General features: G+C 33.3%; 1 protein-coding gene across 1 annotated transcript in view; it reads right to left on the bottom strand.

The window, feature by feature from the left end:
* LOC130677087 (cytoplasmic polyadenylation element-binding protein 2) overlaps positions 1 to 27065 on the bottom strand; it is a 164613-nt gene that overhangs the window by 72906 nt on the left and 64642 nt on the right. The window contains exon 2 of the mRNA XM_057483676.1: positions 7231 to 7342. Coding sequence (XP_057339659.1) covers positions 7231 to 7342 — 112 coding nt within the window. The remainder of the gene's footprint in view (positions 1 to 7230; positions 7343 to 27065) is intronic.

Genomic DNA, 27065 nt, shown 5'->3' on the forward strand with positions numbered 1-27065 from the left:
AAAAAATTTTTTTTTTTAATTCTTTCGACAGCGGTTTCTCTTGAACGAATAAACCGATTTTGATGGTTGAGGTGGCATTCGACGCGGCTTATAAAGCTCTAAAGCCCAGTCCATTTTGGAATCAATCCATCAAGCACATTAAAAGTTATGCGAAAAAAACACTTTTGAAAAAATTTTATTTTTGAAATATCTCTGAACGAGCCCTACCGATCAAGTTCAATTTTCTTTCAGCTTCAAGATATTGACAAGCCGCGTCGAATGACACCTTAAAGTTCAAAATCGGTTCATCCGTTCAAAAGATACAGGTATTTACATACGTACATACATACATACATACATACACTCGGACATCATCGTGAAATTAGTCAGAATAGCTTCCTAGGACCTCAAAACGTCGACATCTGATGAAAATTCGATTTTCGTAAATTGGACTGAAACCAATAACTTCCCGAATTTTTGAAAATTTACAATTTTCTTAGCGGGAAGTTAAAAATAAAAAAGTATGTAAATAACTTATTATTTCTATTTCTCGGGTTATATTTTCATTCATTGTCATGCAAATTGATGGTGAAAAAATCGAGAAGCTTTATTATTAATACTTAAGGGTCGCTCAAATACGTCCAAGAGACTGCGCTCGGAAACAGTCAAAATTCTTGAGCGCCGTTTAAATATTTAAATTTTGGGCTGAAATTTTTAGCATAGTCATGATTTTACAAATAAAAACGATTGCTACCACGAGAAAAAAAAAAAATTTTTAAATAAAAATCCGAATTTCGATCATTTTTGATATTTTCAAAATTCGTGAGCGACCTCTTGAAATTTTTTATCGAGCTGATTTTTGGAGAGGCTTCTTAAAACATCGTAAACCAACAAATTTTCTTAAGAGATGGAAAAAAAAAATAGTCGGTTTTTTTGCGCCACCCTAATATTTATATATACATATGTAATAGAATCGACTTTAAGGACACGATTGTGGTTACAATTCTTATCGGATCCTAATGAAATATTCCACACTTATTCTATGAGTAATTATCACGATTGTTCGAAGATGGGCAAAATCGATCGATTAGTTTAGAAGTAATATCTGTTTGAAATTTTCACGATTTTTCGAAAAAATCAGTTTTTATTCACTGTTAACGTTCATATAACAATAAAACTAAAACTGATAGACAATTTTCGTAAAAAGTATCTTGAAGCTTGTTTAATAAGCTTTAATTTTTTACCTTAAACTTTATATTTTGACTATTTCTTCAAATAATTTAATAGCCTTGAAAGTTTGGACATTATCAAGAAAATTAGAAAATGTGATTTTTATTCCGGATCACTTATGTATTTTCCATTATAATCTAATTTCGTCAGTTATATTTCGTTGTGAACGAAATAATCTGTAAACTTCACAGATATTTTATATTTTCATAGTCTATATATAAATATGTGACCGTAGCGGCGCGTGTCAACCGTGTCTCTATATCAGTGTCATATGCCTCTTTAACCTTTCTCGTATTTAAACTTTATTAATAATAGATGAATATAAATTATAGCTGTTATTTAGCTGTTTGTTTATCAATCTATCATTATTCTCTACCAATACCAAGAGAAATTTTTGAGCTCAATATTATATTTTTCATTTTTAAATATCTAATCATTTGCTTGCACCGTTTTTGATAATTTTAATGAATTTATAAATCTCGAATTTTTTATGAATCGTGTAAGCTTTCCTCAATACATATTTTGTTACGTATCTATATTTTTGTTTTTAACCCCGTTTACCCAAAGCTAGTTTGTCAATCCGAAATTTTAGTAATACGCGATTAAATTGATATTACTCGTAAATTTATATATAAACTAGCTGACCCGGCAAACGTTGTTTTGCCATATAAATTATTTCTAGGGAATTTCTAGTGTAGAAAACAAATAAGTAACTTATTGTAAGTGTGTAAGGATGTGGTATATGAGTGGAAGAGGCATGAAGCGCTGTGAACGATACGGTATTCGATTCCCAGTTCGGGCTATATACACTAATGGACAAAATTAAAGGATCAAAATAAAATTCTAAATTTTTAGGCGATTTTCAACAGGCTCGAACTTTGAGAGAAATGATCGTACAAGAAAAAAAAAAAAAAGGAAATTGTAGCTCCAAGTGTCTACTTTTTGGATTAGAACTTTAAAATTTTTTAGCGTTAGCAGTTTTTGAGTAATCTTAGAAAAATCAGCGACAAAAAAATTTTCAAATTTAAAAAATTTTTTTTTTTGGTCTCCGGGCGCGGAAAAAATTATTTTTGCTTAACCACTATGAGGATCGGATACCTTCATTATTCAGCTTTAATTTCTTTTTTTAGGGACCTTGATACGTCCACTTCTCGCCAAGATATCGGTCTTCAAATGGAAAAGGATCCTTTTGTCTTTGATTATCGATATCTTAGAAACCAATGATCGCACAGAAAGTCAATGGTGGGTTTTAAAAACTATAATGAATTGCCTTCAACGATTAGCCATTGCTTTTTCGAAAAAAAAATTTTTTCCTATCCCCATGCAGGAGCCGCCAGAGTTGAACCACAGGGCCCTACTTGGCCCAGCACTGGGGAACCTAGCTTTGGCACATCTATATTGGCCCATGCTTGGCTCAAGATTGGGTACTCAGTCTTGGCCATTACAATGATTACCCGGGCTTGAGCCAAGACTGGGTAACCTAGCCTTGGCCGTTCAATGGCAACCCAGGCTTGGGCCAAGACTGGGTAATCTAGCCTTGGCCATCCAATGGGGAGCCAGACTTGGGCCAAGACTGGGTAACCTAGCCTTGGCCGTTCAATGGCAACCCAGGCTTGGGCCAAGACTGGGTAATCTAGGCTTGGCCGTTACAATGATTACCCAGACTTGGGCCAAGGCTGGGTTCCCCTGTCTTGGCCATTCAATGGCAAGCCAGGCTTGGGCCAAGAATAGGTAACCTAGCCTTGGCCATCCAATGGGGAGCCAGACTTGGGCCAAGACTGGGTAACCTAGTCTTGGCCATTCAATGACAACCCAGGCTTGGGCCAAGACTGGATGCCCCTGCCTTGGCCGTCCAATGACAACCCAGACTTGGGCCAAGGTAGAATTACCCAAGTTTGGCTATACCTATGGTTTAATAAGTAGATCATATAAATGTATCAGTTCAACGTTAGTAGGTTCGTCCAGTAGCTATCGTTCGGACCCAGCAATCTAAAGGACGGCAGTTCGCGCCCGGAGCCCAGCAGAATTTTCACCGAGTTTTTTTCACATCATTTACCTCCTTCAGATAGTTTAAACGTTAATGATCATAAAATCTACGATGTTAATAATAATAAAATTTTTTTTTTAATTAAATTTATTCGTTTCCTCGAGGCATGGGCAAGGTCTGGCGAAAAAGTCAGGGCCAGGACTGGCAACCAAGCATGGGCCAGGTCTAGCAACCAGGTCTGGCCCAATGTTATCATTCCAGAGTCCTACCAAGGCTGGGCCAAGGCTGGCTTACAAGCTTGGGCCAAGGTTTTACATACTTGGGCCAAGCCTGCGCCAAGCCTGGGCCCGTCGTACTTTCCTCTCTGGGTCGTTACATGAATTTAAAAATGCAACAAAAAAAAGGCTTTTTGTGATTTTTTGGAAAATCAAGCGCTGAAACGAAAATATTGTGGAAATCGATAATGTTAACTGTGCATGTTACAGTTTAATATGTCCACAAAAACCCTACAAAGAGCCAGATCAATCCAACCAGCCGTTTTTTTGTTTCACGCGACCAAATTTTTGAAAAAATTAAAGGATCACGTTTTTTGCTCTGAAAAGCTCATAATCTTTAACAAGATGAAAACAAACATTTTTTCTGAGCTTTGTCCACAATTTTATTGCAGACAGTGCTTAAATTTCCAATAAAGAAAAAAGTTTTTTTTTCGAAACAAAAATTTCAAAAAAAAAAATTTTTTCAAAAAAATGTTTTTTTGGAATAACTTTAGGAAATTTACAAAACCAACACCCAATAATTTTTAACACGTTTACGTCGCTGCATTTCGTGATTTAACTGATCTCTCAGCCATTAAATTCAAAAAAATTTTTTTTTTTGAAATTTTTGTTTCGAAAAAAAAACTTTTTTCTTTATTGGAAATTTAAGCACTGTCTGCAATGAAATTGTGGACAAAGCTCAGAAAAAATGTTTGTTTTCATCTTGTTAAAGATTATGAGCTTTTCAGAGCAAAAAACGTGATCCTTTAATTTTTTCAAAAATTTGGTCGCGTGAAACAAAAAAACGGCTGGTTGGATTGATTTGGCTCTTTGTAGGGTTTTTGTGGACATATTAAACTGTAACATGCACAGTTAACATTATCGATTTCCACAATATTTTCGTTTCAGCGCTTGATTTTCCAAAAAATCACAAAAAGCCTTTTTTTTGTTGCATTTTTAAATTCATGTAACGATAGGAAAAAATTTTTTTATCGAAAGAGCAATGGCTAATCGTTGAAGGCAATTCATTATAGTTTTTGAAACCCACCATTAACTATCTGTGCGATCATTGGTTTCTAAGATATCGATAATCAAAGACAAAAGGATCCTTTTCCATTTGAAGGCCGATATCTTGGCGAGAAGTGGACGTATCAAGGTCCCTAAAAAAAGAAATTAAAGCTGAATAATGAAGGTATCCGATCCTCATAGTGGTTAAGCGAAAAAAATTGTTTTCCGCGCCCGGAGACAAAAAAAAAAAAAAATTAAAAAAATTTTATTGTCGCTGGATTTTCTAAGATTACTCAAAAACTGCTAATGCTAAGAAATTTTAAAGTTCTAATCCAAAAAGTAGACACTTGGAACTACAATTTCCTTTTTTTTTATTTTTTGTACGACCATTTCCCTCAAAGTTAGGGCCTGTTGAAAATCGCCTAAAAATTTGGAATTTTTTTTTTGATCCTTTAATTTTTTCCATTAGTGTATTTTCCTCAATTTATCTATAAATTGTCTTATTGAGAAGGTTAATTGCAAGTTTAGGTTTCACTGTATTTAAAAATTGGTGAATATATTTTTGCACGATTCATGATTCACGTCCCTCGCAGATTTGAATCACGGTGGAAACACCGTGGAAGTGTAAACACCGTGGATCCACCGTGGTTACACAGTGGGTTTTTTCTATTTCACCACCGGGTATACACAGTGTATCCACTGTGATTACGCGGTGTACCCACCGTGATTCCACGGTGCCCTCGCAGATTTGAATCACGGAGGAAACACCGTAGAAGTGTAAACGCCGTGGTTACCAATAGAACTTAACAAAATGCGTTGATTGCCACCTTAACCGTCTCAATCGGTCAATCTATTTGAGAGATATCGTTGGAGAAACAATGGTAAAAAACGATTTTTTCGAAAACAACGGTATACAAAAGTATTTTTGAGCTCGAAGAGCTCGAAAATGTATTCACAACAATATTTTCGAGCTCAAGGAGCTTGAAAACAGCGGGAAGTTTTGGGGCTAGTCCGCAGGGTTAAACGATAGACCGATTTTTTCCTATACTCTTCGAATATAAAAAAAAAGATTCAACGTATTTGATTCCCCGAAAACTTAGAAATTCTGTAAGTACCCCGTTTTGCCCCCCTGTATTTATACAAAGAGTACGTCGATTATTGCACTACGGATTTTATATATCGTCATCAATTATTCTTTGGTGTCATAATAAATATACTATCTACACCAACGCGATCACATACGTGGGTCAGCGCTGTGGATAGCATCAAAGACTTTGATTCGGAAGGATGCAGGTTCGAGTCCAGTAGTCACCAGGATTTTTTCATTAATTAAATCTTTGTAATCTTCCTCTAAGTAATGTTCCGAATACATTAAATCACGTTTCGGATCAAATTGAAATTTTCTCTCCCAATTTAATATTTTTTAACTTCCCGCTAAGAAAATCGACGATTTTCGAAAAATTGAGAAGTTATTGTTTTCACCCCGATTTGCGAAAATCGAAATTTCATCAGATGTCGACGTTTCGAAGTTGTAGGAAGCTATTCTGACTATTTTCAGAATGATGTCCGAGTGTCTGTATGTATGTATCTATGTATGTATGTGTGTGTGTGTGTGTGTGTGTGTGTGTGTGTGTGTGTGTGTGTGTGTGTGTGTGTGTGTGTGTGTGACCGGTCTATAACTTATTAACTAATCAACCGATTTGGATGGTTAAGGCGGCAATCGAAAGAGCTTGTTAGCTATCAACTTTTCTGAAAATTTCAGATTATTTAATCAAGTAGACTCGATAATATTGGCGAATTACGAAAAAAAAATTTTTTTCTTTCAGTTTTTTATTGATTTCTTTGAAACGATTTATACGATCAACTTCAAAATCTAATCAGCTCTAGAACTTGATAAAACGCGTCGATTGCCGCCTTAGCCATCTCAATCGGAGTATTCGTTCCTGAGATATCGTGGGAGAAAGAAATGCTAAAATCGGTTTTTTTCGAAAACAATGGCACACAAAAGTATTTTCGAGCTCGAAGAGCTCAAAAATGTATCCACAACCATGCTTTCGAGCTCGAGGAGCTCGAATACAGCGGGAAGTTTTGGGGCTAGCCCGCAGGGTCAACCGATAGACAGATTTTTTTAATAGGGATGCGCTAGTGGGATCTCTTGGGGATTTCCCTATTGGGGCATAGCTGGAACTGCCCAATAAGAGCCCAATAGGTCTTTGCGTCACATCCCTATGTGCGCTCCCTGTAGGGCAACCCTATAAGGACCCAATATGTCTCACATAAAAATTTCTAGTCGGGATAGCCTGCAGGATCAGCTGTTTTCAAAACTTTTTTTTTTGTGATTTTTCCACTGCCATCTCTCGCCTGTTTACAGTTTGTTGAAAATCATTGTGAAATTTCTAATTTAACTCTAATCGGTTGAACATGGGTCGTTCGTGTACAAATATTTTACTGTAAATAATTTACATGCCTCCGAATTTTGATGAAAATGCTTATTGAAAAAGAGATTTTCGGGGCTGGCAACAACTCAATGCATAATTAGAAGTCCAAAGAAGACCTACGAATTTATTCAGATTTTTCCTTACAGAATGACATAGTTAAATAAGCGGTGGCCGCTTATGACCCATGTTCAACGTTTACGGGTGCTAAAAATAACGACACCGGATTAGGGATAAATTAAAATTGTTGTTTTGTTAATGTAAGTAAATAATGTCATCGGCAACAATAGTTTTTTTTTAGTAGTGGAATTAATTTTGAATATCAATTATCAGTTACCTTTCAAATGTTCTGGAGTATCTGCTGCCCCTGCTCGCATTATATCACTCAAGTAATGCTCCAATGTTCTCATATTATCCAACGGTGAGTTGCCATTTGCCGTCATACGATCCTGAAATGAAGAAAAATAATGTAACTGAATCGCAAGTTATCCAATAGAAAAATAAATCTCATCACACTGGTTATTTCGCCAACTTACAAATACGTAAGAAAACGTATCTGTCAATAACTTGGAATTACTATTTCATGAGTAGATATATGTCCGTGTTTTAAAACAAAACCAATTTTTTTTCCGTGAAAACAGGTTCAAAAGTTTCACTTAGACATAAAAATACGCCTGTGAAAATTAGAGCTCTTAATATTAACATTAAGAAGTTCCGCATCGCAATTTCCTATTTTCCAAAAGAATTATATCGAAAAAACTTTTTGCGTCTTCTGCAGGTTAACTTTTGAAAGGGAATTGAATGTTCTACAAAAAAAGTCTCCTATGATTTTTATAGAAATCCATCTGTTCAAAAGTTATTTAAGCTTGAACTCAAATATACTCATGCCAAAAATTAAAGAAACAGAAAAATTTTAGAAATTTTTTAGTGACTTTTGGAAGGCTGAATTTTCGTGAAAAATTATCGCATCAAGATTTAAAAAAAAGCATTTTGAAGCTTAAAATCTCTAGTTTCAAGAACTTTTGATTGAAATTTTTTTAAACTTACGGCTATTGCGCAATCGTATAAGAATACCGCGAGACAAAAATTTTTGAAATTTTTCTTTTTCTTTCAAAGGGTCCACGGGCCGAAGAAAATTTTTTTTTAGCTAAACCAAATGGTAGGTCAGTTAGCAAATTTATTCAGCTTTAATTTGCTTTTTTTTGAGCCTTGTACGACAATTTGTCGCTGAGATATTCAGCTCTCAAACAAAAAAGGATCCTTTTGGCTTTAGTCATCGATAACTAAACTACCAATGATCGTACAGTAAATCGAAGGGTGGCTCTGAAAACTTCAATAAGTTCCCAACAAGGCTCTTCAAAATTTTTTATAGAAACAAATTTTTTTATAACTGCTGCCTTTAAAGTTCAATATTCGAGCGTCGTGTGGCGCGAGTAAAATAGGTCTTTCTCTCGATAGCTCGACGAAACTATAGAACGATGTCGAAAAATCAGCTGTTGGACTTTTCAGCATGATTTTACTGTGCTGAAAAGTAATTGCCTATAGGAAATGTATACAAATTACCTAGCAACCGTCGTTCACTCGAGTTAGAAAAAGATAGTGATACTTTTTTCTCCATATACTCCTACTGTCGCATTTATCCTGAAATTCGCACATGCGCAAATAGAAAGACGACAATTGGAAACCTGCATAGTGATCATATGTTTCTTATTCTTATTGAATATCATAACTTGTGTGTTTGTATTGTGAAAATAATATTATTATCATATTATTAATCGTTCAATAAAAATTTTCACATTATTAAAAACAGTCAGAGATTTTAATTAATAAAATTAATAAACTAATTAATAGAATTCAATTGAAAAATAAAACATGAATAGATTGTTATTATTTACACTTGTACAATTGTTTATATTTAGAAGGTAATTTTTTATTCTCTAAATGATTGAATTCCTCTCGATTAAACTTTAAAGGCAGTCGTTATAAAAAATATTGTTCGATACAAAGGATTAAAAAGAGGGATACGGTATGCATGTATTGTCAACACTCGTCTAGGGATATGTTACATTCACAACGAGAACTCGTACCTACATCTCTCTCGCACTCGCTTCGCTCGTGCGAGAAAGATGTATGTACTCGTTCTCGTTGAGAATGCGGCATAACCCAAGACTTGTGTCGCCAATCCAAGCATGCCGCAAACCCTCTTTTTAATCCTACGTATCGAAAATAGCTATTTCCATCTTTAACATCAATTAGAAATAAGCACAAAAAAACGACTTTTCTTGGTTTTTCAGTAAATCGACCGCTACTTTGGAAATGTTGATGGAAAGATTAATGTTGTCAGGGTCTTTTTAAGCTTTATGTACCCACAATAACCCTGCTTTTTTATGTTTTTTGGTATGTTTTTCCGAAAACTACATTCAAAAATAAAGAAAATGAAAAAAAAAATAAACATCTGAAAAGCGTTGGACCCTGCAGGCCAGCCCCAAACTTTCCCGCTGGTTTCGAGCTCAAGAGCTCGAGATCTTTTTTTTTTAATTTTTAACTTGATAATACTTAGTATTACACGAGTTTTTTCAAGTTTGAAAACAGAAATTTTTTATGTTAAACATGGAAATTTTAAAACATCGACAATAATTAAGAAACAAGTTTTCTTAAAATTTTTATTTACGATTACGTTCAATAAAATCAATGTATTGAGGTGGAAAACAACGTAAGTGATTAAAATGAGTTCTGGCTTAGATCACAGAGTTAATATTCAAAATATCCAAGAGAAATGTTAAAAACGGTGATTTTTAAATTTTTCTGTGGATAGTATTATCTAAGGTAATAGCCCCTATACCCACTCACTTTTTATTGGAGTGAGATTAAATCACTCATTATAAATGTTTAAATAAAATGGAAAACCAATTATTTTTTATAGTTTCAAGTATTAGAATAAACTTTTAGTTTGAAGAATAATGTTAATAATTAATTTCTTGAATAAGGTCCTTGAGTGTACCCATAGTCGCTCACTTAAAGTTGTGATGTACCATTACTCGATCAACACATGGCCCTATAGTCGCTCAAAGACAATATCAATTAAACTATGATAAGTTTATTGATTTGGAAAATAATTTATAAATTATATTACTTTATTCTTTCATTACATAAAATTTCATGAATTTTAAAAATATATTTAATAAGATATAGTTATAACAATAATTACAAAATTTGATGTAACCTAAATTTAATCTTACGAATGAACGTTACAGTAAAAAATGCCCGGTTGAGTGCGATTTTGAAAACATTCATTTAACTTAAATTTATACTCTATTATAAAATAAATTGATACATCATATTTTAGTATATTGAGGATTCGGTCTAAGACGCTCGTGCTATGCGCATCGTATCTGAAGACTCACATTACATATTAAGAATTTATACCATTTCAAGCAATTTTTATCAGTCAACATTGTGCTTTGCGGTTTTTTAACGCTTTTAATTCGTATTGTGTGTGATAATTATTAGCGTAAATGTTTCATGGGGCAAGTAAAAGGAAAAAAATACGTCTCAAACTCCCACGTGTCATTATAGGTTAGAGCAGTATTTAGCTGTCTTTTTACTCCAAGTAATCAGAATAATTTGTCATTGTAGTTCTCAGCTTTATTACTTCTTAAATTAATTAATATAATTGATATTCACTGAGCGTGATGTTTATTTGTGATAAGGTTTTAATTGTGCAATCATAGTTATTCCATTGGCACCCACGTGGCATTATAGATTAGAGCAGAGCTGGGCCTGTCGCTACACGGAGAAACTCGTGGTGGGATGTAAAGAAGAGGTCATGAATTACAGATCCCCAAAGTTATCGGACCTCAGTGATCTCAGTACTTCTTCTAAATCTGAAAATACTGCCGATTTTCCAGAGGAAAAAACCAATAGACCTGTAACACAAACTAACCTCACTCTCACTCCAGGTAACCTTGACCAAGTATCATCAGCAGTCCCCCAGGAAATTTTGGGGAGTAAAATTACTCTAGGGGCTAAAAAAGGTAGGCTAACCAACGCCATATTGCTACAAAAGGAAAAAGTACTTACAACAAACACTATTTTTAAGTATTTGGATACAACAAGCACCAAAAGAAGCCAAGATGAGGACCATTACGTAACCCCTGAACCATCCCAACCTGCGAAAATCCTGAGAACAAAATATACTGGCCAGGATGTACACACTCCAATAATAGAAACAGAGCTCGGCAGGAATATAGAAAACATGGAAGGAGTCGTAGCAAAACTGGAGGAAACGAGGCTGCAAAATTCGGCTGACATGAATATCCTGAAAAATGACCTGGTTTAAATAATCGATTCAACCCGCAAAGACACCGTGAAAGAACTCCAAGCTGACATAGATAATCTTCAAAAAGACAATAACAAGCTAAAAAACACTGTTACAGCCCTGGAAGCTCGGGTTGATGAACTAGAACTAGGTGCAGTTACGTTTCCTGAAAACAACCACTACGGACATCAATCCCTACAAAACAAAATCTCAACAGTGGCCGGCAACACGGTGGAGAAATATGTACTTTGGAACAATATTATAGTGAGTGGCTTAAAAATGTTAACTGGCAATATACTCGAGGAATCAAATAAATTCATCCAGGATAACTTCGGGTTGGTGGACTGCGTCGTAGGAGCTTCACTGGTTGGGAAAGACAGTAACAGAATTAAAGCCACTATCAAAGACGGGGTAACTAAAAAAGAAATAATGAAGCAAAAACCACCAATATTTTTTAATCAAGATCTAACACCCCAGGAAAGCTTAGCCTCAAAGAAGCTGAGAGATGAGGCACCAAGATTAAAAAGTACTAATAAAACATTCAAAATCGGGTTCCTGAAGATAACGGTAAATGGTACTGATTTGTAACGGGGTAAAAATTTAAATTTTCAAATTTAAATCAACCTGATTTCCCGCGGTTGATTAATTACCCTGAATAACCCATATGCGTTACTATTTCATCGACTTGTCGCCGGGCGCGCTAATTTAAGAGGCTCGTCCCCAAGACCCAACTAGAAAATAAGTTGGAGTGGTGGATTTTCCGATAAGGGCCGAAGGATCGCGAACTTAGTTTTGATAAGAGAGTGCACGAGGGGAAGACGAACACAGTCGGACGGACCGGGATAGACACCAGACGTGTGACCGCATATATCACTGCAGATATATTAATTGAGGAGAAAATTGAGTATTGGAGAGAAAGAACGAGACCAAACGAAAATCGAAGGAACGCTGAAGGAATAAAGGACGCCACGATCATTTGGGAAAAAAAGGACATAAAGGAGAGGTAAATAAATCGTCGGCAAGTGGCCACAATTTATTAATTAATTAATTAAGAAATAATAATTAAGTTAATTCGTGGGCAGTCGCCATTTCCGGTTTGATTGTATTAAAATATAAATTCTCGGCAAGAAGGGCAGAATTCAATATAAGTTAACACGCGGTCCGTCTGATAAATTCTCGGCAAGAAGGCCAGAATTTCTTAAACATTAATTATAAATAATAAAATTAATATTAAGAAATTGTTAATTGACAAATGAAATTAGTTTTATTTAATAAAATAAAATTTACAAGACTGAAAATAAAAGTGCCGTGAAAATAGTGATAACGATAAAACTATAATTAATTAAAATTATTATTGATGGAAGTCAGTTCTTGATGTAAAATTTGGTTATTAACGTGAAGACTAGTTGTAAATGGATTAAAGAGAGATAGCGTCAGTCGTTGGCGTCAGTTTTTCAGCGTCACAAAATTCTTCACTCAAAAACTGATGTTTGAAAAACTGAAAGTATATAAAATTGTCGTGTTGATAAAAGTGTCGTTATTAAAATGTAAAAGAAATAAAATTTTAGAGTCAGTAAATGTATAAATTAAAATTTTGCGGATATAAATTTAGTCCAGTGGACAAATAAATAAATTTGAGATTAATTAAAAGTGTGTGAATAAAGTCCTGGGGACTCAAGGAATAAAAAGTGTGTGTGTGAGTGTGAATAAAGTCCTGGGGACTCGAGTGTTAAAACGTGTGTGTGTGTGTGTGTGAGAAAAATTAAGTTTCCTGTGGAAATGTTTTAAAATCATAGATCCAGGGGATCTGGCCGGTGGCCATTTCGTATAAAGTCCAGGGGACAATTTTCGTATTTAATTAAGATCCAGGGGATCAGGCTGGTGGCCAAGTTATTATAAAAGTCCAGGAGACTCGTTCGTCGTAATTAATAAAAGATCCAGGGGATCAGGCTGATGGCCATTTCGTATAAAGTCCAGGGGACAATTTTCGTATTTAATTGAGATCCAGGGGATCAGGCCGGTGGCCAAATTTGTTATAAAAATCCAGGGGACTCCGTAGTTGTTAAGAATAAAAGTCCGGTGGACAAGGTTTGTAAAATTAGTTATAAGCAAAATAAAAGCCCGGTGGACCAAATTGTCAATTGTTAAATAAAAGTGAAAATTATATTGATATAAAATTGTGTGTTAAATAAATTTAATCCCTCAATCTCCTCACTCTTATAATTTTCAACGACCCTGATTTCATAGTATAACAACTCCGGTTCTGGAAGGCCGAGTCATAGCTTCCAGTGGCGCCCTTATTAAGATCAATTAATAAAGGGGCCAAACTTGGCAAGGTTGAGATATACCCTGTTATAGACTACATATACGATTTGACCCTGGACGCTATAGTACCGATATCACAACGAACAGAGACTAGCCACACGCCGACGCAATTGAAGAAACAACAAACATTTCCATGAATAACACTAAACAGCATTCCTAACAAATCCTCAACACAAAACATGAACATAACCTTCTAAAACTGTCACGGTATTAATAATCTCCCAGACATTACAGACCTAAGACAAAACATTATATGTATCAGCGAAACATGGAGATACTCAAATGACACCTCGCTACCGGGTAACTTCTCGAAATCTGAATGGGTACAAGCTGTAAAAGAAAAAACCCCTGGTAGGGCGAGCGGTAGATTACTAACCATGTATGAGAGCGAGGTAGACATAGGAACAATCTGCGATGCAGATTCCTGGATATTCAGCAAATTTAACAGGAAAGACGTTTCGACCATTATCGGCTCGGTATATTATAAACCGAGTATTAATTTTAAAGAATCCTGCGAATCTCTAAACCAAAAAAAGGCCATTCGGCAGCCGAAGTGGAAGTAGATTTCTCATTATTTGACTATTTTCACCTTTTAAATAAAATTTAATAACGAAATAAAATTTTTTTTTACATTTTCTTGAAAATTCTCAAGATGATAAAACAAAAAAAATCAAAAAATTATAAGTAAAATGCCAAGAATTGAAGTTAACTAAATGAGCTTCAGAAGAATTTTTGATAATAATGCACTATATGTTTTGATTTGACGTTATTTAAACGTACCTATGGATGTATTAAAACTATCGGACCAATGGTATTTCGGATCATATTCAAAGAATTATGATAGATTATGGTTTTATTCCTCGAAAATTCTACCATAAGGACCAAGGACATAATTTGCTTTCAATAAAATCCACCAATAAAATAATTTAAGATTAAAATTTGATTGTGATATATCAAAGTGTCATACTTGAAATTAGTACTAATATTTAAAATAAAAAGCCTATTAGAATATCAAACGACGAGTAGATATAGAGAATATTATCATCATAACTAATGTTAATCTTTTTATTGATATATCATATCATTTATACACTGTCGATAAAATAAAATTGTATATACCCACTGAATTAAGATGTTTGGATATTATAAGTGTCACACTGCAAAAATATTAATTTAAGTAGCTCCATGAATTTACTAAGAAGTAGAAGAACTAATGCAAGAGCAAAATTTCATTAAATGAATGGTAAAATAAGTAATTTCATTGGTCTAGGCACATATGTGGGCATGAAAATTAAAGCTTATGTAAAAAGCTTTCAGATGAATTTTATAGAAAGTCGATAAGTTATCACATTCAAAAGATATTGAAGAAAGAATAAGAAAAATATGAATTTTGGACATTTTGAAAATTTTAAAATGCTATAACTTCCAAACTAATCAACCAATTGAGCTCATTTTCAAACTCAAACAAGGTAGTCACCCACAAAATACGTGTACTAAGTTTCAAGGCGATCGGTTTAAAATTGTGGCTATAAACAAAGTGAAAACCTGCATAAAATTAGTTTTTATCATATTTTGTAAATGTTCAAAACCATTTATCTATTAGAAAAAATGGTTAAATCGATGAGTTGTATAGTCAAAATTGTAGGCAATCAAACGAGCTTTCACATAAAACAAACAAAAATAAGCTATCTCTTTCCGTTGGAAAGTTACATCCAGTTAAATGAGTAAACAATTTTTTTTTGGAAATTTTACAAAATTTCAATCAACTATAACTTCTAAACTTATTCGCCGAATTGGCCCATCTTCGAACTCATCCAAGGTAATCGTCCATAGAATAAGTGTACTGAGTTTCATTATGATCAGTGTAGAATTGCGGACGCTATCGTTGGAGAACGGCGCGTTATATTGTATATATATATATATATATATATATATATATATATATATATATACATATATAAACTTTTGAACCAAATGTATTTCCTGACTCAGCTCGTCGAGCTAGGTTTAGAGGTAGCAAAATTTTTCGAAACTTCCATCATGAGAACAAATACAATAGTTAGATTTTTATGAAATCTACTAATACTGTCATTAAAAAATTTTTTCTACAACTATTAAATGGTTAATTAAATACTTTTACCATGTATTATAAAGAATTACAATTTAATAAGTTATTAAAACATTTATAAATTCGAAACAAAATAAATTATGTTTTATTCTTAAGACTTGAACTAATTATTAACATAAATAATTATAATTTGGCGTCAAACATTTTTTTTATTAAATATAAATTTGTATTATTGTTAAAACTTAGTGGTCGCGGTAAATCTGAATTGAAATAAAATTCATACTTATTCCACTAAAGAAAAAACTCCGTATTTACTCAGTATGCTGAAAAAAAATAATTACAACAGATAATTAAATTTGAAAGACACTATTGATCACGAATGAAAAAAAAAAAAATTAAGAAACATATTTAATATTCTTACGTATTATTGTTTGATTTACTTTATCGTAGAGATGGATGATTTCTTCCTTCATACGTTCTGAGCCTCAAGATCGAGACAGTCGACCTGTGACTGATGCACGAATTAATACTTCTTTTTTAAAAATAATCTAAAGTCAATTGGCTTTCTTTTATTGCATTTCTGCAATTACCGGGCTTGCAAACGATTCCATATCCCAAATCCTTCATCTGAAATAAAAAATAGATGTAAGCTCATAATATTCAGCGTAATTGTTATTAATTTCGATAAAATTTAAACTTACATTCTCATCCTCAAGTGGACCATACAATTTCTGCTATTTTCGGTATCATGTTACTTAGTAGTGTGGAAACTAATTCAAATAATAAATATTAAACAATAATAATAATAATTTAAGTAAATCAATAAATACCCGCTATCATTTGTATTTTGCCATAATATTTTGTTTTTTATGGATAAATGCTACCATATTTCTAATTTACACTGTGTTTCCATCACATATAAACGATTCATTCCTTTATATAAGTAATGAATTATCTTTATCACATTTAAGTAGAAACACTTTTTTAATGAATCAGTTTAACTACGAAATAAACATTTATTTTACACGAATTTATATAAGAGTCACTGAATACTGATGCAGAGCGAGCTGGGACTCTGGAACAAACTGCCGTATTGTAATAATGCATGCATACAGACGTACAATGATTTACGATATAAGAATCCATATTTATGTGTAAGTATGCCATATATATCCACAATAGCAACGCCATCACTGTAGGTTACAGATGATGCTATATATTTATACATCTACACGCGCTTATTTTTTGAGATTGTAAGAAATTTATATATAGATAAAATGATATCTGTTATATTTAATGAATATAATATACCTTGCTAAATATGGCTTTATATGATCTGATTGGGTCATATCAAAAAGTTTTAAACGTTCATATCTGGCCTGATATGATCTGATATGCTCATATATGATGTTTTGATATGGCCTGATATGACCATATTAGGTCACACGAAAAATCTTATATTGACATGTCAAGTCATATCTAAAAATTATGTGCATATTAGAAAATTTTTTTACGGGAGATCTACGCAGATACTCATAAATCTGCGTGAATTAAATTAAACAGTATAAAATAAAAATTTTATTCAGTTTTTGGTTAGCACCCAAACGGTTCAGACTTTTCTACTAGACTGTATCACGTGTTCAACAAAATAAACTTAGTGTATTGTGAGTGAGGTGTTCGCAATTAAAAATTACTCTTTTCCCAGTGAGGAAGTGCATTAGCCACTGTAGCTGGTAGTCGCATGTAAACTACCAATTAATTAACTCAAGAAGTATCTGGCTATAGGAAAAATTCATGGCCGAACTAGTTAACAGGACCCAAACAATGAATTACACCCAGGCCCTTCCGAAAGAAGTTACATCAACGACAGAGCAAGCCATTGTCCTCGGTACAGTCAAAAGGACTCCTAGCCAAAATTACGCTATCGCCATCGCAGACAAAATTGGTCCTGAGAATATTCACTTTATATCAAGAATTGCTAACAACCGTGTATGTGTATATGTATCGTCTAAGAAATTAGCTGAAAAGCTTATTGACCAACACAAAGCCATTACTATTAGTTCCCAAGAAATCTTTTTCCAGCCGTTAATCACCCGTAATAAAAGAATTATAATGTCCAATGTTCATCCGATAATACCAAATTACATCATCAGAAAGGAACTCAACAAATCCAGTATAACACTAATGTCAAAAATTACAACTTTGCGTGCGGGCTTATATACTCCCGGTTTTAAACACGTGCTCGGTTTTCGTGGCCCAGTGTACATCAAGCCGGAGAACCTAAGTAAGATTCCCAGCCACTGGAAAATCGACTTCGATGACTCAACATACTGGATTTACCCGACCCTTGACAATGTGACCTGTTTTCTATGCAAACAGGAAGGCCACATCGCTAAATTCTGTCCTGTTAAAACAAATCCGGATGAAAATATCGTGAACGAAATTACCTTAACGGGTGAGATCACGGAGACCGTAGATAATCAAGATGAGTTAAGTAATGTAACGCGACCTAAGTCCACCTCCGCTGACCGGAAGCCGTTTCCTCGCCCTTTCGGGCAAACACGCGCTGCGAGGTCACCCCCATCTTCCAACCCAGACGACAATCTTAGCCGAAAAATACAATCAAGTAACGACTAAGGTGGACACTAACCGGAGCTATAATAAAAAATCCTCATAGCGCGTGGTATCTAACCACAGCCACCACAAGTCCTACCTCTTTTGGGCGAAATACCATATCAGGAAATAAAGAGACTCTGGCCGCAGCGGGCTTGAAAAATGGCCCCCCGTGGTGCCAGACTCCCAGTTCTGGTCAACATGGTTACTAATGAATAAGTGGTGGGACGCAACTTCTCCCCATATCCTATTTAAAGGACTTCCTCCACTTATTATCTTTCGGATTTCGAACAAACTATTATCTGCTTGTTCAGTCCCTGATGAATTTTCTACTTTCCGAGCCTTTAGGCGCTCTGATTATTCAAACCGAATCAAAGTTTAGAGCAGCTCGAGACGGTTGCTACGGTAACGGTTACTTTGGCAACGGTTGCTGTCAGATGGTAGTAGCCAATCAGAGAAGCCTATTTGGTAGATAGCCAATAAAAAAAGAGGATTCGGTAAATTGCTAAATAGTCAATTTTGAATAGGATTTTCATAAAATCCGTTCTTAGTGAGCGTCTGCGTTGAGAAAGGAATCTGCATGCCTAATTTTAAGACAATAGGAACTATAGTTTCGGAGATATCGTGATGGGTGATTGCGTCAGTCAGTGGTATTTCGCTTATATATATAGATATGAATATTTGTATCTGTATGTATATCTATAGGTAAATAGTATGTGAGCACGAGTGTGCATATTACGAATAGTAAAGAGAAAACAAAAATACACAGCCTTTCTCTTTCTAAAACACCTGCACGTGTGCCTTGGGCTCCCGAATTAATCCTGCGATCATAAAATTTTATGAGTCATGAAACCAAGGGACCGCAAGCCCTTCGCGGGTTGCGCGGCCTCGTCCCTCTGCTTATCTCTAATACAACCCAGATTACGCTTCGTTTCCTGGAACTTAGAATACCGGTTCCTCTATCAGATAACCCAATGCACTTGGCCATAAGCCTTTTCTTTCACCTATGACCAATTTCTAAATATAGTGAAACCTAAACTTACAATTAACCTTCTCAATAAGACTAACCCTCAGACCTCGATCTGCTAATAGAGCACTTTCCCCTTTTATTTTCAAAGAACTGGTCTAAGTGGTCCTCCGAAAAATATCCGTATTCTGAATCAGATCTCTAGTATATGCTCCCAAAAAATTATCGAAATCAGTCACTCGGATTGAAGGTGTAACTTTTGTCGGTTTGCGATCGGTCAACTTACAGTGCGAGTTACTCACTGAGTCAAAATTAAATATTTGTTCTCGTGACAGTCTACACCTAGGCAATCGGACTCCTAGATCGCACCAGAATTCTATTCTTTTATTTTTGTTGTAACCTATATTCAAAGATAGGGAAGTGTAGCTACTTGGTACGCCTATTAGCTTTGTTTCTAGTTGTTATAACGCAAAACAAAATCTTTAATTAAAGTCAATCGCTCACCAGAAGTAACCTTTGCCGGTTCTCACTCCAAATTTCTACCAGTTCAAAATTTAGTTAGCTCTAATGGCTTGAATTCGATTAGTACCGCGATTCAGAGTTTTAATTTCACTTGTTGTCCGTGGGACGGTCCGCTGATCTTAGATTATCGGTCTCGTGACAGTCTATCGCCTATGCATCCAGACTTCTAGATCGAAAACCGAAGTTCAATTTATACATTCGCGTTTGTATTCAATTCATAGGGGAGTGCATCTTCTTGGTACCCCAGTAGCTTTGAATATTTAATTCCGCTGCATTAAAATCCCAAAGCCACAGTGCAGGGCTTCAGCGCATTTAATAATAATCATGATACAATCACCGATCATCAAATACAAAGTGGTGAATTGTAAGAGAGTGTGATCAACGAATTACAAACCACTTTAAGCCAAGTGGTAAGGCTAACTGTATTTTTTTTTATTAATAATATTACAAATATGTATCAACATTATAATTCTAAATAAGAATGTATAGATTCTTTCTTTTTTTTTAATCTCTTTCCTTTATTAAATATACCTCTTACTTTAGCATTCATAAGCCAGTGGGTACAGAAAGAGACAGACGTTAAGAACAGGCACATCTCAAGGGCCCATATTCAATGACTTACATTTCCCTTTCACTTTGAAATCCCGGACCTACCGTAAAACCACGCAGGTCAACAGACGGGATAGTCTATTGTACTTCCGCTCGGTACAAAATAGATATAAATACTAGTTATAATAGTATCGAATATACAGAACATTCTTACACTAGCTATGTGACGGTCCTATTCGGCTTCTTCGTTGAGCAATAGAATAAAATGTCCTAATATGTAGTGATTATATAATTAATTCATTGAAACTTTTTATCCGTCGCCTTCACTCTCTCCGATTGTGACAAACTTACCAACCGATTTTTAAGTTTGATTCAGCATTTGATGCAGTTTTTGAGTCTTTAGGCTATGAAATATTTGGAATCAATTGGTTCAACGATTTCGAATTAATGAGATAAAATACTTTTTAGGTAGACCTTTTTAAAAATCTAGGTATTGTATTTGACCTCATGGTCGATTTTTCAAGAAATTTTGTCATAACCTATCATAATTGGTTGAGTAGAGTTCAAAAATACCACACTGAGAAAAAGTTTTTCTTCGGACAACTAAATTGGTTTTGTTAAATTCTGTTAATCTAAAATTTATTTGGGACAACTAAATTTTATTACGTCAATATAATCTATTTTGTCATTTTTAACAAATAATTTAATAGACTCTATTTGGTTGACATTAATATTTCTCTCTCTTAGATGATAAAATTATTTGATAAAGTTAAGAAAATATTTCTTTAATGGACAACTAAACTATTTTATAGTGCCAACAAATCCAAATATTAACGCAAAATATTATTATATCAAGTATAATAAATATTACATAGACACAAAAAAATATAGTCATTTAGAATAAATATATATATTTGTTAGAGGTTAATAAATATATATTTGAACCTAATGATTATTAATTAAAAAGTTATCGTGTTAGGCAGCAGTAGCGGGAGTAGTTCGCTGCTCGCCACTAGATCGCGCTCACCACTTGTAGTGTCCCTGGTAAGAAACTTATTTCAGAATTATTATATTCCCAACTTGAAGCATATATGGGACGGGTTATCCGCTGTGAATTAGCTGAGTGACGATAACCCTTGTGTGGTAGTAATATAAGGGTATCCTGTATTACACTATGACATTGATGTTTAATATGAATGTTTCCCTAAACAATTTTTGTCATAGTACAAAAAAAAGTACTGTGTCAAGGAGAAAAACTGTTTTTCTAAATAGTATTTATTTAATTGCTAAATAAATATTCTGTCATTTTAAATAATATTTAATTATTATATTTCATTATGACTACTTTATAAGCTCTACAGGTGATCAATTCGATTTTATGCTTGCTACTAAACGCGTAATTTTTACTATACATTTTATAGTTTCTAATAATTTGTTTTGTTGGTGGATTATAAAATATTTAGTTAAAACAACCAAATATATGATTGGCAATAGGCAATCGAATGATTTTGTTGTCATAACTAAAATTTAGTTGTCAGGAGAAAATTTTTTTCTCAGTGCATTCGTTGAAAAATTTATACCTGTATATATATTAGGGTGACCCAAAAAAACCAATTACTTTTTTTTTTGAGTCTCTTATGAAAATTTGTTTGTTTAAGATGTTTTAAGAAGCCTCTTCAAAAATCAGCACGATAAAAAATTTACAAAGGGTCACTCACGAATTTTGAATGTATCAAAATTGATTAAAATAGTTTACATTAATGTTAAGTTCACAGAATAGATTAGAAGACTATTATTTTTACGAGTTTGGCATTAAAATAAAAATAACTAGAAAACAATGCGGAATTTGAATGAACTTTATTACAAATAATTTGTAGGAATAATTTGTGTTTGAATAAAATTGCCTATAAAAAAGATCTTTTGACATTTTTTGATAAGTCTGATAGTTTTACTGGAAAAGTAAAAAGATCTGGAAATTTATTATGGATTTGACTTCCAGCTCCAATAACTTTCGAATGGATGGATTTATCAAAAAATGATAAGGGAATTGTTTGTAGAGGGTTAAATTCTCTACAAGATTATGCTATGGACTTATTTATATGAGGCGCGAATGCCGAGCTTGGAAAATACTAAAATTTTTTTCCTATGTTATTTAAATGGGAAATGAAAAATTAGAAATAGGCACCTCTAAATATTAATATTAAATGCTCTGCTTTGAACAGGCTTCTTTTCTTACCTTCCCTCGAGTTTTCAGCCTATTTTTTTGTTGAAAAAAAAGTCGCCTCAAAATGGCACACCCTAATAAATATACATACATGTATAAATTTTTTAACGAGTGGTATTTTTGAATTCTACTAAACCAATTATGATAGGTTATGACAAAATTCTTTGAAAAATTGATCATGAGGACAAATACAATTGTCAGATTTTTATAAAATCTACCTAAAAAAAAGTTATTAGCAGTTAATTTTAGTAAACAAGCAATTCCGAGCTAAAGTCTTAAGAAGATAAAATTTAGAAAAATTTTAGTTAAAACATCATTGCTTACTATCGTCTACATATGTAATTTAAAAATATTAATTTCGATTCAGTAACGTAAATTGAAGAATAGTAATAAAAATAACTAATTATATAATGTAACTAAAAGTAATAAATAAAAATAAATGTGTAATTTAATTTTGATGTTTTATTTTCACGTCTCATAGTAGTCAAAAGCCTAGAGATAGCGCTTTTATACACATTTTATTTAGGTTCAACGACCTCGGAAAATGAGAGATGTAGTTTTAGGGTGCAAGAAAAAAAAAAGAAAATTGTCTAGAGAAACCTAACAAGGCCTTTGACGTTGACCGATTGAGGAAAACAGACGTACATAACACAGAATAACGGCTTAGTAACAACCAAAAAGATTTTAGAGGAATTCGAGTTTCCAACTAATACATACATCTGATCCACTAACTCTGTCTGACCAGAACAAGACTCCTACTACTTACGAATTTATTGGACCCTAAAAAAGATATGAGCCGAAATATTTAAAGCAATAAAATGATATTTACTACAAAAAATCGATTTACACATGATAGTCTATTGCATGGCAAGGGATAAAACAAGACGATTTCAGATGAGGGTAAAGTTGATTGCTTGAGCCGAAAACGAGAGCTGACATAACCCGACGTCTAAACTCTTGTTTTATCCCGTAGGATGCACTCTGTTTTTCCTATTACCTGCGTTGATACTGGGAATTTTAATGTCTGGATCCAGTCGAAACAGGCTAGTTTTGACAAATTTCAGTAATTTAACAAGGAAACGATGGCTTTTTATTGAAAGTTCAAATTTTTGTCTCTATTTGTGGGAAGAATGACGCATTCGCTAATTTTATCGTTTGTTTTCTTATAAAAAAAAAAGAATGACTTGCTTCCCTCTAAACAGGGGAAGAATTTCAACTTCCTGTGCAAATATGCTTCAAATTGAATTTAGTGTTTTATTGATTTTGACTTAATTATAAGATAGATGTTTTTATCATCGACCTATTGCGAAAATTTTTTTGAATCAATATTTGACAAACATTGTTGAAGTTTTTGCATTAAAAAAGTGTTTGCATAATCTGTTTGGAATAAAATAAACGTCTTTTTATAATAACTCTGTTAATTCGTTATGGGCATAAAAATAATTATCATGTACTCGCTGTATAGAATAATAAGTTGATCGATATTTAGAATAAAACCTTTAAAAATAAATTGAAATAAAACAATAATATCTTAGATAACTAATCCCGGGAAAAAATCATCAGACCTGATCATGCACGATCATGTGTTAATCTCATGCATGCTCATAGCTGGCAAATATTCAGGCATGATCATGCTTGAGCGAGAATAATCATGCTTGACCAAGCATGATCAGTCATGATCAAGCACAATCCCTAGAATTATTGAAAAAAAAAAAATAATAATAATTCAATTTTAATTTAACTTATTTTGTTAGAATTGATGTAAGGTTAATGTTTACTGGCTGCAAAGTGCTATTGAAATTTTACCCGTGACGGGTCTTGAACCCACGACCATCGTGTTATAAAGCAAGCCCGCTGTCCACTAGGCTGACCTGTCTCGTTCAGTTTACGACGGTTCTTAACATCTTTTAAATACTCAGGGTTGTAAAAAATATAATATTATTTGAATTCAATCTTGATCAGATATTTTTTTTAATAATGAATGAAAAGAATTCTAGTTATAAATTACAAGCAAATTTAACAATTACATTACTCTAAATAATTCATTGAAAAAAAAATAAATATGCAATTGATTGACTATCATCATCAATTTCGCAAGAATTTATTAATTCAATTCTTCAATAAAAAAAAAAATTGTAATTAAATCTATTTTAATTATTTTTTGGAAAAAAAAGATTATTTTTAATTATTAAGTGAATCAAAAATTATAAATTAAATTTATTTTAATCGTCGATAAAAAAAAAACATAATAACTTTAACTACTAACGTCAAAATAAAAATAAATGTTGAATTACTAAAATTTTTTCATCGAAAATATTCGATTGTCCCGGATTAAAAACTTCGAGTAAATCCGATACAAGCTCGATCGGATTCCGATTGTATTTTTTTGCATGATCAGACATGACTGCATGAGTCATGCTTGATCGTGCATGATTCATACATGATCATGCTTTGCTTGTCTGAATCAAGCATGATCATGCGTACTGATTTTTTCCCGGGCTATCAAAAAAATTCATATGGGAATCCAGCCTAGATTTTAATCAGGGGTACGCTAATCTTGTTCGAATCGAATCGAGTCGAATAGTTAGATTCGATTCGATATTCAAGTCGAATATCGAATAGTTCGAAAGATTCGAATAGTTTCGAAACTTTGCCAAATTTTCGGTAAATAGCAAAGCCTGGGGCACGAAGGCCCCCCTCAAAAATTAGGTAGAAAATTTTTTTCTTATTTTCCGTCAAGTTATGACCTCTATAATGCTTTTATCATATTTAGGCCAATATGTGATATGTGGGGTAAAATGGACAACTCGAAAAAAAAATTGCAACGAAAAAATTATTTTTTTTATTTTCCGTCAAGTTATTTTTTTCATTACAATTTTTTTTTTTTGAGTGGTCCATTTTACCCAACTTATCACATATTTGACTAAAATATGATAAAAACATCATAGAGGTCATAACTTGACGGAAAATAAAAAAAAATTTTTTACCTAATTTTTGAGGGAGGCCTTTGTGCCCCAGGCTCCCCCATTTACCGAAGATTCTGTAAAGTTTCGAAACTATTCGAATCTTTCGAACTATTCGAACATTTCGAATCTTCGAGGCGAATCTAGAGTCGAATTGTTCGATTCGATTCGCCTCAAATAATTCGAAGTTTCGAGTATTCGCACACCCCTAATTTTTATGTAAGTTTTCACCTGGCGTTTTCAGATGGTTCCCATATGGTTTCTTACACTAGTCACAGAAATTAAGGGATATAAAAAAAATTCCAAATTTTTGAGTGATTTGTAACATGCTGGTCGTAAATTAAAAATAAAAAAATAAGCAAATTGTAGCTTCAAGTTTCTAGTTTTCAGATCTGGAGTGATCTTGAGAAAACCAACGTCAAAAAAATTTTCCAAATTTCTGCTCGTCTTAAAAAAGGTGTATGTTCTATTCATGATTGAGCTTGGTCATGCATGACATTGCACGAATCATGTGTGACGATTCTTTCCTCGTTATGCACGACCATGCACATTTTGAGTAAACTCAAAAAATTGAAAATAATAAAAAAATGAGTCATCCTCTTGGGATTATATTTTAATACACTTAACCTCAGTCTGACCAAAATTTGGAACCATTATGATGATTGTATTTTGAAAAATTCAAGTTTTTGTGTTTTTAAGCATCTGAACTTTTTTTCCAGCTCTTGACACATTGTTTAATAAAATTTTTTAAATTTCTTAAAATTTTTTTGTAATATCTTCTTACATATATTAGTCAGAAATTTCTAACTACACATCTAGTAAAATAGTTCTTGAATAAATTTTTTTTACTAATTATTTAAATAAAATTCGATGGGGTCAATTCGTGCGGTTCAACTCTCAGGGACGGTTGAATCGCACTGTGAGCATCTGACATGCACGCGCATCTTGACTGAATGTGAAAAAAGCCAAATTAACCTTCAAAAAAAATAATTATATTGACAGAAGTTTGAAAACTGATTTTTATCACATCTAATATAATATCAAATAATCAATATTATTAGATGATTTGAAATTTTGGTTTTAAGCTGTAATGAATATTAAATCATTCAGTAAAGGCATTTGTTTGTGGTTCTAATACCTTGGTTCAATTGTCCCCAACTAGTGGTTCAATTGCCCCTGCAAAGGGGACGATTGAACCATTTAATGCACTTGTACAATTTCGGATTTATTAAAAATTTTTATCATTCGTTAACTTATGTGCTTGTGAGAAATGATAGTCTATATAATTAAGTATAATTTTATCATAAGAAAAGTTATCATTTTGCTTTTATTCATCTGAAAAAAATTGTTGCAGTTTTTTTTGGTTCAATGGACTTCCTTCTCCCCTGCTATTCATGCATTCAAACAATATTTTATTAAGCTTATAGTTAAAATCCTTATACCATAGTGACATATTGAGTGGTTAGAACAGTCATAGTTGATATCCTTAAACGAAATGTATACGAGTTTGTAAAAAATGTATCCTCTATTATTGAAGGTACTATATTTTGAATAGTGGAATGCATTTTCCTTTCCGTATACTGTCCTTGTTTTTCAGTGTAACTCGAACAAAATGAAAAAAAA

Source organism: Microplitis mediator, chromosome 11 (genome assembly GCF_029852145.1).
Source record: "Microplitis mediator isolate UGA2020A chromosome 11, iyMicMedi2.1, whole genome shotgun sequence".
NCBI lineage: Eukaryota > Metazoa > Arthropoda > Insecta > Hymenoptera > Braconidae > Microplitis > Microplitis mediator.